This window comes from Delphinapterus leucas, chromosome 6 (assembly GCF_059928025.1).
Source record: "Delphinapterus leucas isolate spDelLeu-1000000601 "Yukka" chromosome 6, BTC_Dleu_Yukka2, whole genome shotgun sequence".
Lineage (NCBI taxonomy): Eukaryota > Metazoa > Chordata > Mammalia > Artiodactyla > Monodontidae > Delphinapterus > Delphinapterus leucas.
In genome coordinates this window covers 37123430-37139036 of record NC_143134.1, presented here as the reverse complement: position 1 = coordinate 37139036, position 15607 = coordinate 37123430, and the positions used below count along the sequence as shown (strand labels likewise).

At 36.7% G+C, this 15607-nt stretch overlaps 1 protein-coding gene across 1 annotated transcript in view; it reads right to left on the bottom strand.

The window, feature by feature from the left end:
- Nucleotides 1-15607, bottom strand: part of ZNF510 (zinc finger protein 510) — a 67804-nt gene that overhangs the window by 31177 nt on the left and 21020 nt on the right. The window contains exons 5-6 of the mRNA XM_089913007.1: nt 7115-15275; nt 102-2963 (exon numbers count right to left, since the gene is read on the bottom strand). Coding sequence (XP_089769133.1) covers nt 13576-15275 — 1700 coding nt within the window. The 3' untranslated portion in view covers nt 102-2963; nt 7115-13575. The remainder of the gene's footprint in view (nt 1-101; nt 2964-7114; nt 15276-15607) is intronic.

Sequence of the window (15607 nt, the reverse complement as noted above, 5' to 3'; positions counted from 1 at the left end):
CTGTAAATGGGAAATAATTTAGGACATGGGTTCACATGGGCTTTGATGATTCTATGTAAAGGAAGGTGCAGCTTCACAAGTGGCATAGTAACAATACTCACTTGACTTTTTTGGGAGAGGTCCAAACAAAAATATTTTCAGATACTGAAAGAGATCAATCTTCTTAAATTCCTAAATCACAAGCATAAATAACATTAAATTCCAATAAAACTTATCAAGTTTCAAAAACCCAAATAGGGTTTTTTATTATGGATGTAAAGGAGTAATGGAACCAATTTATCCTCCCACATCAAACAATTCATAAACAATACAAAAATATATGAAACTTTGGCTTTTAGACATGATCCAACAGGCAGTGCAGATTAGGAATTCATGAGAAAAGGGAAACGAGGTGAGTGCTATGACTACCACATGTTATACTCTAATGAGTTTCAACACAGAATACAAAAGAGCTACACTGAGAGAGAGCTATGAAGATCTACAATAGGGTCTCCTTCAGTCTTTGATTGAGTACTATGTGAAAACATGTGAGGAAACTACCTGAGGCTGGGGAAAGCACTGCCAGAAGAAAAGTAGAATAAAAAATCACCAAAGCACATACAGAGTGGGAAGTTTGTGTTTCCAAAGTGGATTTCTCATTAGAAACCACATAGGCCAAAGGTCGTGTGGTGATATACTCAAACTACTCAAAGAAAATGACTATCAACCAAGAACCCTATAGGCAGAAAAATTATTTTTCAAAGATGAAGGCCAAATAAAAATATTCCCAGATAAATAAAAGTTGAGAGTTTGTTGCTAGCGGACCCACCTTACAAGACACACTAAAGAAAATTCTCTTGACTGATTTAAAAAGTAACTGTATAAAACAGTATGTACATATAGTAATGTTAGGTGTCTAACATACACAAAAGTATTCAATAAAACCACAAAGAGGTAGGTAGGAGAAAGATATATTAGACTAAGGAAATAACACCTGATGGCAACTCAAATCCACAGAAACAAGAGAAGAAAAACAAAAATAGTAAATAAAAAGGTTAATAAAATAAATGTGATACATACATACATGTCCTTTTTTCTTATGACAGCTTCTTTAAAAGATATAAAATTATACAAAGTAATAATCATTAGAATGTATTGTTGAGTTTACTAACATATATAGAGATATGTAATATGTACAATAATATCACAAAGCAGGGGGAGGAATAAAGTTACATAGGAGTAACTTTTCTGTGTATCACTGAAATTAGATTAATATAAACTTGAAGTAGATTCTGATAAGTTCAGGTGTATATGGTAAGGGCTAGAGCAACAACTAAAGAAATAAACTCTAAAAAATACAGTGAAAAAATCATTAAAGGAATTTAGTGTTACATGAAAAAATATTCATATACTACAAAACAATAAAAGAGGAATAGAGGAGGAAAAAAAACATGAGACATAGAAAACAAAATGTAAATGGCAAACAAAAATCCAACTATCTCAATAAAAACACTAAATGTGAAAGAACTAAACAATTCAGACAAAAGGTAAAGATTGTCAGACTAGATTAAAAAAAACAAAACAAAACCAAGATGAATTGTATCCAGCTTGAGCTGTCTAAGGACACATTACTTTCAAAGATATAAAAATGTTCAAAGTAAGGAGGTGGAAAAAGATATTTTATACAAACAGCAACCATAAGAAAGTTATACTAATATCAAACAAAATAGACTTTAAATTTTAAAATGTTATTAGATATAAAGAGATATTTTACAATGACAAAAGGGTAAATCCATCAGAAAGATACTATAACAACTATAAACATACACACACCTAACAACTGAGCCCCAAGATACAAGAAGCTAAGTGAAAGGAGAAACTGACAAACAATAATAGTTGGAAACTTAACTATCACACTTTTAATAATGGATAGAATACTAGATTGAAGATTAATAAGGAAATACAGGCATACCCTGTTTTATTACACTTTGCTTTACTGTGCTTCACAGATACATAGTTTTTGCATTGCCTGAAGTATTTGCCTACAAATTGAAGGTCTGTGGAAACCCTTAGTTGAGCAAGTCTATCAGTGCCATTTTTCCAACAACATTTCCTTGCTTCATGCCTTTGTGTCACATTTTGGTAATTCTTGCAATATTTCAAATTTTTCATTATTATTATATTTGTTATGATTACCTGTGATCAGTGATCTTTGATGTTACTATTATAACTGTTTTGGGACACCACAACCTCACTCATATAAAACAATGAACTTAATTGATAAATGTTGTGCATGTTTTGACTGCTCCATTGACCAGCAATTCCTGTCTCTCTCCCTTCTCCTCAGGCCTCCATATTCACTGAGACACAAGAATATTGAAATTAGGCCAATTAATAAACCCACAGTGGCCTCTAAGTGTTCAGTAAAAGGAAGAACCATGGGTCTCTCATATTAAATCAACAGCTAGAAATGATTCAGCTTAGTGAGGAAGGTGTGTTGAAAGCTGAGAGAGACTAAAACCCAGGCCTCTTGTGCAAACAGCCAAGGTGTGAATGCAAGGAAAAGTTCTTGAAGGGAATTAAAAGTGCTACTCTAGTGAACACAAGAATGATAAGAAAGAGAAACAGCCCTAATATTTGTATGTGATGTGGTGTTTAGGTCAACATTCTGTGATTTTTTTTTTTTTTTTGCCTATAGATATCTAATTATTCAGCACCATTTGTTGAAAAGACTGTCGTTTCATTGAATTGCTTGTACACCTTTGTCAAAAATCAATTGGCTGGAGAAGACCTTCAAGATGGCAGAGGAGTAAAATGTGGAGATCACCTTCCTCCCCACTTATACATCAAAAATACATCTAAATGTGGAACAACTCCTACAGAACACCTACTGAACACTGGCAGAAGACTCAGACTTCCCAAACGACTCCAGAGGGTGACCACCATGAAGGGGCATGGCCAAATCCAAAGCTGAACCCCAGGAGCTGTGAGAACAAAGAAGAGAAAGGGAAATTTCTTTGTGAAGCCTCAGGAGCAGCAGATTAAACCTTCACAGTCAACTTGATGTACCCTGCATCTGTGGAATACCTGAATAGACAACAAATCATCCCAAAATTGAGGCAGTGAACTGTGGGACAACTGTAGACTTGGGGTTTGCTGTATGCGACTGACTAGTTTCTGATTTTTATGTTTATTTTAGTTTTCAGCACTTGTTATATTTGGTGGATATGTTTATTGGTTTGGTTGTTCTCTTCTTTTTTATTGCCTTTTTTATTTTTCTATTCCAATATTTTTTATTTTAATAACTTTATTTTATGTCTTTCTTTCTTTCTTCCCTCCCTCCCTCCCTCCCTCCCTCTCTCTCTCTCTCTTTCTTTCTTTCTTTCTTTCTCCCTTTTCTTCTGAGCCGTGTCACTGATAGGATCTTGGTGCTCTGGCTGGGTGTCAGGCCAGAACCTATGAGGTGGGAGAGCCAAGTTGAGGACATTGGACCACTAGAGACATCCTGGCCCCACGTAATATCAATCGGCGAGAGCTCTCCCAGAGATCTCTGTCTCAATGCTAAGATCCAGCTCCACCCAACTACAAGCAAGTTCCACTGCTGGACACTCCATGCCAAACAACTAGCAAGGCAGGAACACAACCCCACCCATTAGCAGAGAGGCTGCCTAAAATCATAACAATTTCACAGGCACCCCAAAACACACCACCAGATGCAGTCCTGCCCACCAGAAAGACAAGATCCAGCTTCATCCACCAGAAAACAGGCACCAGTCCCCTCCACAAGGAAGCCTACACAATCCACAGAACCAACCTTACCCACTGAGAGCACACACCAAAAACAATGGGAACTATGAACCTACAGCCTGCAAAATGGAGACCCCAACAACAGTAAGTCAAGCAAAATGAGAAGACAGAGAAATACACAGCAGATGAAGAACAAGGTAAAAACCCACCAGACCAAACAAATGAAGAGGAAATAGGCAGTGTACCTGAAAAACAATTCAGAGTAATGATAGTAAAGATGATTCAAAATCTTGGAAATAGAATTGAGAAAATACAAGAAACGTTTAACAAGGACCTAGAAGAACTAAAGATAAAACAAACAATGATAAACAACACAATAAATGAAATTTAAAATTCTCTAGAAGGGATCAATAGCAGAATAGCTGAAGCAGAAGAATGGATAAGTGACCTGGAAGATAAAATAGTGGAACTAACTGCTGCAGAGCAGAATTAAGAAAAAAGAATGAAAAGAATTGAGGACAGTCTCAGAGACCACTGGGACAATATTAAATGCACCAATATTCGAATTATAGGGGTCCCAAAAGAAGGAGAGAAAAAGAAAGGGACTGAGAAAATATTTGAAGAGATTATAGTTGAAAACTTCCCTAATATGGGAAAGGAAATAGTCAATCAAGTCCAGGAAGCACAGAGAGTCCCATACAGGATAAACCCAAGGAGAAACATGCCAAGACACGTAGTAATCAAACTGTTAAAAATTAAATACAAAGAAAAAGTATTAAAAGCAGCAAGGGAAAAACAACAAATAACATACAAGGGAATCCCCATAAGATTAACAGCTGATCTTTCAGCAGAAACTCTGCAAGCCAGAAGGGAGTGGCAGGACATATTTAAACGGATGAAATGGGAAAACCTACAACCAAGATTACTCTACCCAGGAAGGATCTCATTCAGATTCGACAGAGAAATAAAAACCTTTACAGACAAGGAAAAGTTAAGAGAAATCAGCACCACCAAACCAGCTTCAACAAATGCTAAAGGAAATTCTCTAGGCAGGAAACACAAGAGAAGAAAAAGACCTGCAAAAACAAAAACAAAACAATGAAGAAAATGGTAAGAGGAACATACATATTGATAATTAACTTAAATGTAAATGGATAAAATGCTCAACCAAAAGACATAGACTGGCTGGATGGATATAAAAACAAGACCCATATATATGCTATCTACAAGAGAGCCATTTTAGACCTAGGGACACATATGGAGTGTAAGTGAAGGGATGGAAAAAGATATTCTACGCAAATTGAAATCAAAAGAAAGCTGGAGTAGCAATTCTCATATCAGACAAAATAGACTTTAAAATACAGACTATTACAAGAGACAAAGAAGGACACTACATAATGATCAAGGGATGAATCCAAAAAGAAGATATAACAATTGTAAATATTTATCCACCCTACATAGGAGCACCTCAAGACATAAGGCAAATGTTAACAGCCATAAAAGTGGAAATCAACAGTAACAAAATAGTAGGGGACTTTAAGACTACACCTTCAAGAATGGACAGATCATCCAAAATGAAAATAAATAAGGAAACACAAGCTTTAAATGACACATTAAACAAGATGGACTTAAGTGATATTTATAGAACATTCTATCCAAAAACAACAGAATGCACTTTCTTCTCAAGTGCTCATGGAATAATCTCCAGGATAGATCATATCTTGGGTCAGAAATCAAGCCTTGGTAAATTTAAGAAAGTTGAAATCGCATCAAGTATGTATTCCGACCACAACGCTATCATTTGTGACTAGATATCAATTACAGGGGAAAAAAACTGTAAAGAAAATTACAAACACATGGAAGCTAAACAATACGCTACTAAATAACCAATAGATCACTGAGGAAATCAAAGAGGAAATCAAAAGATACCTAGAAACAAATGACAATGAAAACACAGTGACCCAAAACCTGTGGGATGCAGCAAAAGCAGTTCTGAGAGGGAAGATTATAGCAATACAATCTTACCTCAAGAAACAAGAAACATCTCAAATAAACAACCTAACCTTACAGTTAAAGCAATTAGAGAACAAAAAAACCCCAAAGTGAGCAGAATGAAAGAAATCATAAAGATCAGATTAGAAGTAAATGAAAAAGAAATGAAGGAATCGAAAGAAAAGATCAATAAAACTAAATGCTGGTTCTTTGGGAAGATAAACAAAATTGATAAGCATTAGCCAGATTCATCAAGAAAAAAGGGAGAAGACCCAAATCAATAGAATTAGAAATGAAAAAGAAGGAAAAACTGACACTGCAGAAATACAAAGGATCATGAGAGATTACTACAAGCAACTATATGCCAATAAAATGCACAACCTGCAAGAAATGGACCAATCCTTAGAAAAGTACAACCTTCTGATACTGAACCAGGAAGAAATAGAAAATATAAACAGACAAGTCACAAGCACTGAAATTGAAACTGTGATTAAAAATCTTCCAACAAACAAAAGCCCAGGACCAGATGGCTTCACAGGTGAATTCTATCAAACGTTTAGAGAAGAGCTAACACCTATCCTTCTCAAACTCTTCCAAAATATAGCAGAGGGAGGAATACTCTCAAACTCATTCTACAAGGCCACCATCACCCTGATACCAAAACCAAAGATGTCACAAAGAAAGAAGACTACAGGCCATTATCACTGATGAACACAGATGCAAAAATCCTCAACAAAATACTAGCAAACAGAATCCAGCAGCACATTAAAAGGATGATCAAGTGGGGTTTATCCCAGGAATGCAAGGATTCTTCAATATATGCAAGTCAATCAATGTGATAAACCATATTAACAAACTGAAGGATAAAACCATATGATAATCTGAATAGATGCAGAAAAAGCTTTGGACAAAATTCAACATCCATTTATGATAAAAACTCTTCAGAAAGTAGGCATAGAGAGAACTTACCTCAACATAATAAAGGCCATATATGACAAACCCACAGCCAGCATCATTCTCAATTGTGAGAAACAATTTCCACTAAAATCAGGAACAAGAGAAGTTTGCCCACTCTTACCACTATTATTCAACATAGTTTTGGAAGTTTTAGCCACAGTAATCAGAGAATAAAAAGAATTAAATGGAATCCAGATCAGAAAAGAAGTAAAACTGTAAGCCTTTGCAGATGACATGATACTACATAGTTCCTTGTTAAACTTTTCTTGTATTTTCTCTATCCTATTTCTAAGATTTTGGATCATCTTTACTATCATTATTCTGAATTCTTCTTCAGGTAGACTGCCTATTTCATCTTCATTTGTTAGGTCTGGTGGGTTTTTACCTTGCTCCTTCATCTGCTCTGTGTTTTTCTGTCTTCTCATTTTGTTTAACTTACTGTGTTTGGGGTGTCCTTATCTCAGGCTGGATGTTTGTAGTTCCCATTGTTTTTGGTGTCTGTTCCCAGTGGCTAAGGTTGGTTCAGTGGGTTGTGTATGCTTCCTGGTGGAGGGGAATAGTGCCTGTTTTCTGGTGGATGAAGCTGGATCTTGTCTTTCTGGTGGGCAGTTCCACGTCTGGTGGTGTGTTTTGGGGGGGGTCTGTGGCCTTATTATGATTTTAGGCAGCCTCTCTGCTAGTGGATGGGGCTGTGTTCCTCTCTTGCTAGTTGTTTGGCATAGGGAATCCAGCACTGTAGCTTGCTGGTCGTTGAGTGAAGCTGGGTCTTGGTGTGGAGATGGAGATCTCTGGAAGATTTTCACCATTTGATATCATGTGGAGCTGGGAGGTCTCTTGTGGACCAGTTTCCTGAAGTTGGCTCTCCCACCTCAGAGGCACAGCCCTGACGCCTGGCTGGAGCACCAAGAGCCTTTCATCCACATGGCACTGTAGATCCTGGTTTCCTCAGCCAGGAAAGGACACAGCATCACAGCAGGAATTAGCACCTGGGTGAAGAAAGCAGTGTATGAGGGTGGTCAACACTCCGTGAAAGTCATGGCATCATTACCTTTGAGCAGTGAAAGTACTCCACTGCTTAATCTCCTTGAGTCTCAATATTCTCACCTCCCAGGCAAATGAAGAGATGCCGTAGAATAATGAAGTTTATACTGAAGATAAATTCTTCTTACTCCTGCTGGGCCAGTCACCTGAAACTGCTTATAGCATAATCATTGGTCAGTCAAATCCACAGGGCAATTCTCCTCAAGCAGCAATCAGGGGTCCATGGAAGCTGCTAGTGTTGGAGGGTCTCCTGCAGAGGTGGGGGTGGGTGTGGCTCACTGTTAGTACAAGGACACTGGCAGCAGTTCTGGGAAGTACGCCCTGTGTGAGCCTTCCCAGTGTCCTCCTGTCCATTTTTAAATTGAGTTGTTTTGTTACTGTTTAAAAAATTCTTTGTATAATTGGGATACAAGTCCTCTGTCAGATATATAGTTTGCAACTTTTTTCCTGTCTGTAGCTTGTATTTATTTTTATCTTATTTATTTATTTATTTTGTCTGTGCCAGGTCTTAGCTGCAGCACGTGGGATCTTTGTTGCAGCATGTGGACTCCTTAGCTGTGGCATGTGGACTGCTTAGCTGTGGCATGCGGACTTCTTAGTTGCAGCATGCAGACTTCTTAGTTGCGGCATGCGCGTGGGATTGTTTCCTGACCAGGGATTGAACCCGGGCCCCCTGCCTTGGGAGCATGGAGTCTTACCCACTGGACCACCATGGAAGTTCCTATTTCCATCTTCTTGCTATTGTGTTTCTCAGAGTGTTTTATTTTGATGTTCAATTTATCAGTTTTCTTCTATTTATTATGAGTATCCTGTCAAGACTAAGTTCTTTAAGAATATTTTCCCTTTTTCTTCTAAAATTTTATAGTTTTACATTTTATATTGAAATCTCTGATCCATTTTGAATTAAATTTTGCATAGGGTTTTAGGTTTAGATACGTGTGTGTGTGTGTGTGTAGCAGATAGATATACAATTTCTTTTTTGTATTGATCTTATAACCTGCAAACTTGAATTAATTAATTCTAGGAAGTTTTTATTTTTTTCTGGATTCTTTGGGATTTTTGTACATACATAGACAATTATGTCATATGTAAATAGGTATATATTTATGTTTTTCTTTTATAATCTATATGCCTTTTTTTTTTTTTTTGCCTTATTGTGCTGGGTAGACTTCCAGTACTATGTTGAATAAGAGTGATGAAGGTGGGCATCTTTGCCTTAGTCCTAATTTTGAGGACGATATTCAGTCTTCCATTATTAAGTACAATGTTGGCTGTGTTTTCAATTAATTATCAAGTTGGTGACATTCTCTATTCCTAATTTGCTGACTTTAAAGAAAAAACCATAAAATGGAATTGATTTTGTCAAATGCTTTTCTGCATTAATATGATCATGTCATTTTTCTTCTTAGTTTAATATGTTGGATTACATTAATTTATTTTCAAATGTTGAATGAGCCTGGCATTCCTGGAATAAATTCCACTTTGTTGTGATGTTAGTTTTTATATATTGCTGGATTTGATTTGCTAATAGGCTTTTGAGGATTTTTTAATGGAAATTCATGAGAGATATAACTATTTAGTTTTCTTTTTGTCTTTGTCATGTTTTTGTGTACAGCCCTCATAAAATGAGTTGTAAAGTATTCCCTCCTTTTCTGGAGGAAGTTGGGTAGAACTGGTGTTAATTCTTTAAATGTAGAATTCTTCATTGCAATCAACTGAGCCTGAACATTTCTTTTCGGAAATGCTTTTTGCTATGAATTCTATGTATTTAATAGTTATAGAAAAATTTAGATTTTCTGTTTTATCTTGAGTTTTCATAATTTGTGGCTTTGTGATATTGACGTCCATATTGGTTGGTTTCACATAAAGTGTCAAAGTGACACACACAGAGTTTGTGTAGTGTTCCTTGATTATCCTTTTAGTATTTGTGTAGTGATATATTTTTCATTCCTGAATTAATTTTATCATTTTTTTTTCAGTCATAGTAGAGTTTTATCAGTTTTATTTCTATCTTCAAAGGATTAAGTTCAGGTTTCTTAGATTTTCTCTTCTCAACATGATTGAATCTTGCTCTTACATTATTTCTTTGCTTCTGCTTGCTTTGGGTTTTTTTACTCTGCTCTTTTTGTTTCTTGAAATGAGAGATGAGACTTGATTTGAGACCTTTTTTTCTAATGTAAGTTTTTGGTGGTATGAATTTCTTGCTCAGCACTGCTTTAGCTCCAGTGCACCAATTTTTTTTTTTTTTTTTTTTTTTTTTTGCGGTACGCAGGCCTCTCACTGTTGTGGCCTCTCCCGTTGTGGAGCACAGGCTCCAGACGCGCAGGCTCAGTGGCCATGGCTCACGGGCCCAGCTGCTCTGCAGCATGTGGGGTCTTCCAGACCAGGGCACGAACCTGTGTCCCCTGCATCGGCAGGCGGACTCTCAACCACTGCCAGTGCACCAATTTTGACAAGATTTTTCCTTTTTGTTCAATTCAAATTATTTTCTCATTCCCTTTGTAACTTCCTCTGTCCCATGAAACATTTAAAAGTGTGTTAATTTGCAAGTGTTTGAAGATTTTCTTTTATTTTGTAAAATTTTTATTGGAGTTGATTTACAATGTCATGTTATTTTCTGGTGTACAGCAGTGAATCAGTTATATATATATACATATAGGCACTCTTTTTTAGATTCTTTTTCCATATAGTTCATTAGAGTATAGAGTTCTGTGTGTTATACACTAGGTCCTTATTAGTTATCTATTTTACATATAGTAGTGCATGTATGTCAATCCCAATCTTCCGATTGATCCCTCCCCCACTCTTTCCCCACTGGTAACCATAAGTTTGTTTTCTACATCTGTGACTCTGTTTTGTAAATATGTTCATTTCCATTTTTTTAGATTCCACATATAAGCAATATCATATATTTGTCTTTCTCTTACTTCACTCGTATGACAATCTCTAGGTCCATCCACGTTGCTGCAAATGGCTTTATTTTGTTCTTTTTTATGGCTGAGTAATATTCCAAGTAGTTTCTCAGTTTATTGTGTATCAAGCTAGTTAGCTGATAATTAAGCTAATTATGCTTTTGTCAGTTGGCAGTCAGTTCCTTAGAAAACTGGAAGATCACTAAAATAGCCAGTTGATCAGGCAGGTTAATGGTACTTGGAGACTGCAGTCTCCACAAAACAAATTTGTTTCACGCCCATTATAGTGTGAAGCTGCCTTGGTAGAAGGACAGAATATACTATTTCTGCTAGGCTTCTAGGGAGACCTTTAATGTGACAGAAGAGGTAGTATATACCTGGCAAGGAAAAACAAAAAGTGGAGGTAGGTCAGAGCAGATGTTATACCTGTTCTTTTGAGGTCAGACATGTCTCCTAGGAGATAGATTCTTGGACCTGAGAAAATAAAAAACTTTTCCTTGTAACTGTCAGGAAGTTGATTGGGAAGTAAAAATGAGCAGAACTAATGATATGATGAATACATGACCCCAAGAACTAATTATTTTGCCTTCCCATTTGATTGATCCTGAAAATCTAATTTATCATTGTTATTGTTATGCACAATTTTTTTGATTGGTACTTAGCTATAGCTATGTACCCATACATAGCTATGCAGACATAATTTTGAACTGGGAATACTAGTTTATTGAAAATAAATTTTGTTTTGGCTGAAAGAGATCTGAATACTTCTGAATATTGAGTTTTCTCTTAGCAATTTTAGAAAATATCCAAAAGAGGAGTCTGAGTGGGAGCTTAGAGCAATAATTTCCTTAACTATTTATAATAATAATGAATAATCTCAAAATATAATTTGAAGAATCAAAAGGAAAAAATTTCAGATATCACTTTTATAATTCTATGTTCAACAAGTATTTTTTAGTGCCCAATACGTAGAGGGACTCTTCATAATTTTTTAATGCCCAATACATAGAGGGACATGTTATGAACAAAACAGATAAAAATTCCTGCCTTCATGGAGGCTTCTTTTATTAGCTCGAAGACCCTTAGTAGGCAGGCAGACAGAAAATTGACTCTGCCAGTGTCTCTAGATAAGGCGCCCATCTGTTGGAATAAAAGTTAATACTTGGAAAGGAGATGAACCAGGCAGGGAGAATGGAGCGTTTGTGACTACAGCATAGACCATGGTCTCCAGTTGATAATGTATTATCTGGAGAGGCTTCCCCACCAAGGAGACAGCAGATATAGCATGAGTGCCATCAGGGGACTTTGTCACCTGGCCTCCCATTCAGGCCACTTGGGTGAATTGGTTCCATCTTGGAGGGTAGATGGTCCTGAACTTAATAGCAAATCCAATCATAATCCTAAAAGATGATATATGAAAGGGGGTGTAAAGGAGATGATTCTACATATCTTAAGAAAACAGAGGAATTTTATGAAAGAATGACTTTATATTACCAACAATTATAAAGACGGAGTAAACAGTAATCTCTTGATTTTCAGGGAATATAGTACTAACTGGACATTATTTTCTCTTATCCCAGTTGAATCTTCTTCACAATGCTGCTGGCAGCTCTGGAGTAACAATGTAACTGGTCTGTGATGTTTCATTTCCAAAGTCCTAGGAGGTATTCTCCTTTTCTAAACTTGATTCAAATACCCTTCAGTGAAACATTCAGTATCAGGCCAGAAAGACAGGGTATTTTGGCTCATATGAGGTATGTGCCATCCCTGTTCATAAAAGAAGAATCTGTTACTAATATGGTCATGAGTAGTCAGTTATATGCAGTATGTTTACAAATGACAAGTTAGTATATGAAGATATTTAAAATCAGTAGGAAAGGGATGAATTAATCAAATGGCATATGGAGCACTAGCTACTAATCCAGAAGAAAAAAACTACATTCTTGTATCAAATAACATCAAAGGAAACACTGGATATATACACAGACCTTTACTTTGTATCCAGGGTAAGATGGTAAATGTTTTGCCATCAGTATGATATGGATTCAGGTAGCAATCCTGAATCAGGGTAGTGGGGGCTTGATCAGCAACTTGATTCCAGTCAGTTTTATCAGAGAATAGTCTCTTACCATGTGAATCTAGTTGAACAACTCAGACGTTGTGCTCAGCAGCTGTGATTTCCCCCCCACAGTTCACAGTGCCAAACAGGGGTCCTTTCATAAGCCTATAGTTTTACAACAGGCATGTCAGATAGCTAGGTACAGTAAGAACCCAAGAGTCAATGAAAATGCACCAAGTTTCATCAGAGGGAATACTGGCTAGAGTTGAGAACATCTTTGTGTTCTGCCCAGTGACAGGAGCAGCCACATTAGTTTTGTGGTCTGCATAATAGCACTGAGGTTGAACAGTCACAGTGTCCAAGAGGTTTCAACTAGCAAAACCATCAGCGAAACAGGCCCAATTAGAGTACTTATGAGTTGAGGGTCCTACTGAGCCAGCAGCTTTGCTTAAGGCAGCAAAGTGGGGGATACATTTCCTCTCTAAGGGATAGTTGCTACTATTCCATGTATGACTGAGATACTGCTGGGACCAGGGAAGTCAGAACTAGGTGTGGCATACAACATGAGCATTCTCAGTCTACTAGACAGTCACAAAGCCCCAGTTAGATGAAAGGGAGATAGGGAAATTTAGTTTAGCTATGAAATTCTTACTAATGAGATTACCAGCGCATGTGATATGAGTTATCTAACAAGGCATGACTCCATCCAACAGGGTTTCCAGAGCACCCTGAAAGAAATCCTGTGTGAATTCTCTGATACACTCTCGGAGTTGCCTTTTGGGCAAAATTCTTCCTATATTCAGACTTATATGGTTTTTCTCCTTTGTGAATTTTCTGATGTCAAATAGGTTGGTCTCTTAGTCAGAAGAATTTTCCACAGTTATTGTATCAATTTGGTTTTCGCCCTCCCTGAATTCTCTGGTATACACTTAGGGTTGACTTCTTAGGCAATATTCCATATTCATTACATTCATAAGATTTCTCCCCACTGTGAGCTCTCTGATGTATTCTAAGGTTTGATTTCTGACCAAAAGTTTTCCCACATTTATTACACTGAAAGGGTTTCTCCCCTGTATGAATTCTCTGATGATCACTAAGGATTGCCTTCCGGACAAATTTTTTCCCACATTCATTACATTTAAATGGTTTCTCCCCAGTGTGAATTCTCTGATGAACTCTGAGGGTTGATGTCCGGGCGAAAGTTTTCCCACACTCATTACATTTAAATGGTTTCTCTCCTGTGTGTGTTTTCTGATGCTGAATGAGATGGTCTTTTCGCCAGAAGGATTTTTCACATTCTTTACAGTGATAAGTTTTCTCACCACTGTGAATTCTCTGATGTATTCTGAGGTTTGACTTCTGGCCAAAAGTTTTCCCACATTCATTACACTGAAAGGATTTCTCCCCTGTGTGAATTCTGTGATGATCTTTGAGGGTTGACTTTTGAACAAAAGTTTTCCCACAATCACAACATTCATAGGGTTTCTCTCCTGTGTGAATTCTCTGATGTCCCCTGAGGGTTGACTTCTGGACAAATGTTTTCCCACAGTCATTACATTTATAGGGTTTCTCTGCTGTGTGAATTCTCTGATGTGTACTGAGGTGTGACTTCTGGGAGAAAGTTTTTCCACATTCGTTACATTCAAATGGTTTCTCTCCTGTGTGAGTTCTCTGATGTTGAATGAGATGTCCTTTTTGACAGAAGGATTTCCCACATTCATTACATTTATAGGGTTTTACTTCATAGTGAGTTCTCTGGCATACTTTGTGGGCTTTCTGGTAAGACTTCCTATTTTCATGACATTCAAAGTGTTTATCTCCAGTTTGTGTTCTGTCATTACATACCAATGGATTCTCTTCTGTGAGAGTTCTCTGAGGTTGAGTAAGGTATGACTTCCTGCTGAAATTATTCCCACTTGTAACACATTCACAATGTTTCACAGTCATGTTAAATTTATTGTATTCCTTGATAGCTGACTTCTCACAGAAGGATTTCCCACACTGGTTAAGATAAGAGTGTTTCTCCCCTGTCCCAGTTCTTTCGTGGTCAAAGAGAGTTATCTTGTCATAGTTTTTCCTAAACTCTTCATCTTTACAGGATTGTTGTCCTGTATGAGTACTCTTATGTTTAACACAGGCAGCCTCAACATATAAGGCTTTTCCAATCCCATTAAATTCAAAAGCTTGCTTTAATGTTTGACACTTCTGATGTTCAGGAAGATTTTCCTTATAACTGAGGGTTTCCTGATTTTTATTATATTCATAAAATTTCTCTCCAGTATGAGTTCTTTCAAGCTTAATTTTGAAAGGCAAATTTTCACATACATTATAACAATCTGTTTTTTTTGTTGAGTAGGTTCTACTATTAATGATAAACTGAGAAACACTTTGCGAATTCACTCCGCATGAGTCACATTTACAGGACATTTTTGATGAAGAAACAGGAACTATGTGCAGATTAAATGGTTTTCTCAAAACTTCTTCTTCCTCTCTAGGCAACTGTTTATTATTTATAGATGTTACTTGCTGCAGGTGTTTCTCTTTGATATTTTTGTTCCTCTTGATTAGATTTTCATCTCTGTAGTCTTCTAAAACAGAAAAATTGAAAACACTTTGAATCTTACTATTCTTATGGATGGGGCTTATAAACATATAGCCTTTGTTGCATTTCATTTTTTGGTTTCTCAAGATTAATTTGTGGGTTTGTGTGTATGAGAGAGAGACACCCTCCTTTAAAAAATAACATTGACACAGTGAAAATTAGAGAGGAAACTGGTTATAAATACATTATCTGTAGTTGGATTGTGATAAATTGGATTTTCCTACCTGGGTGGAGAAGGGAGAGAAATTAGACTTTTATGGGAATGATTTTAGGGAGCAGGAAAACCAGATAATTAATACAACGTGAGGGGTTATAAAC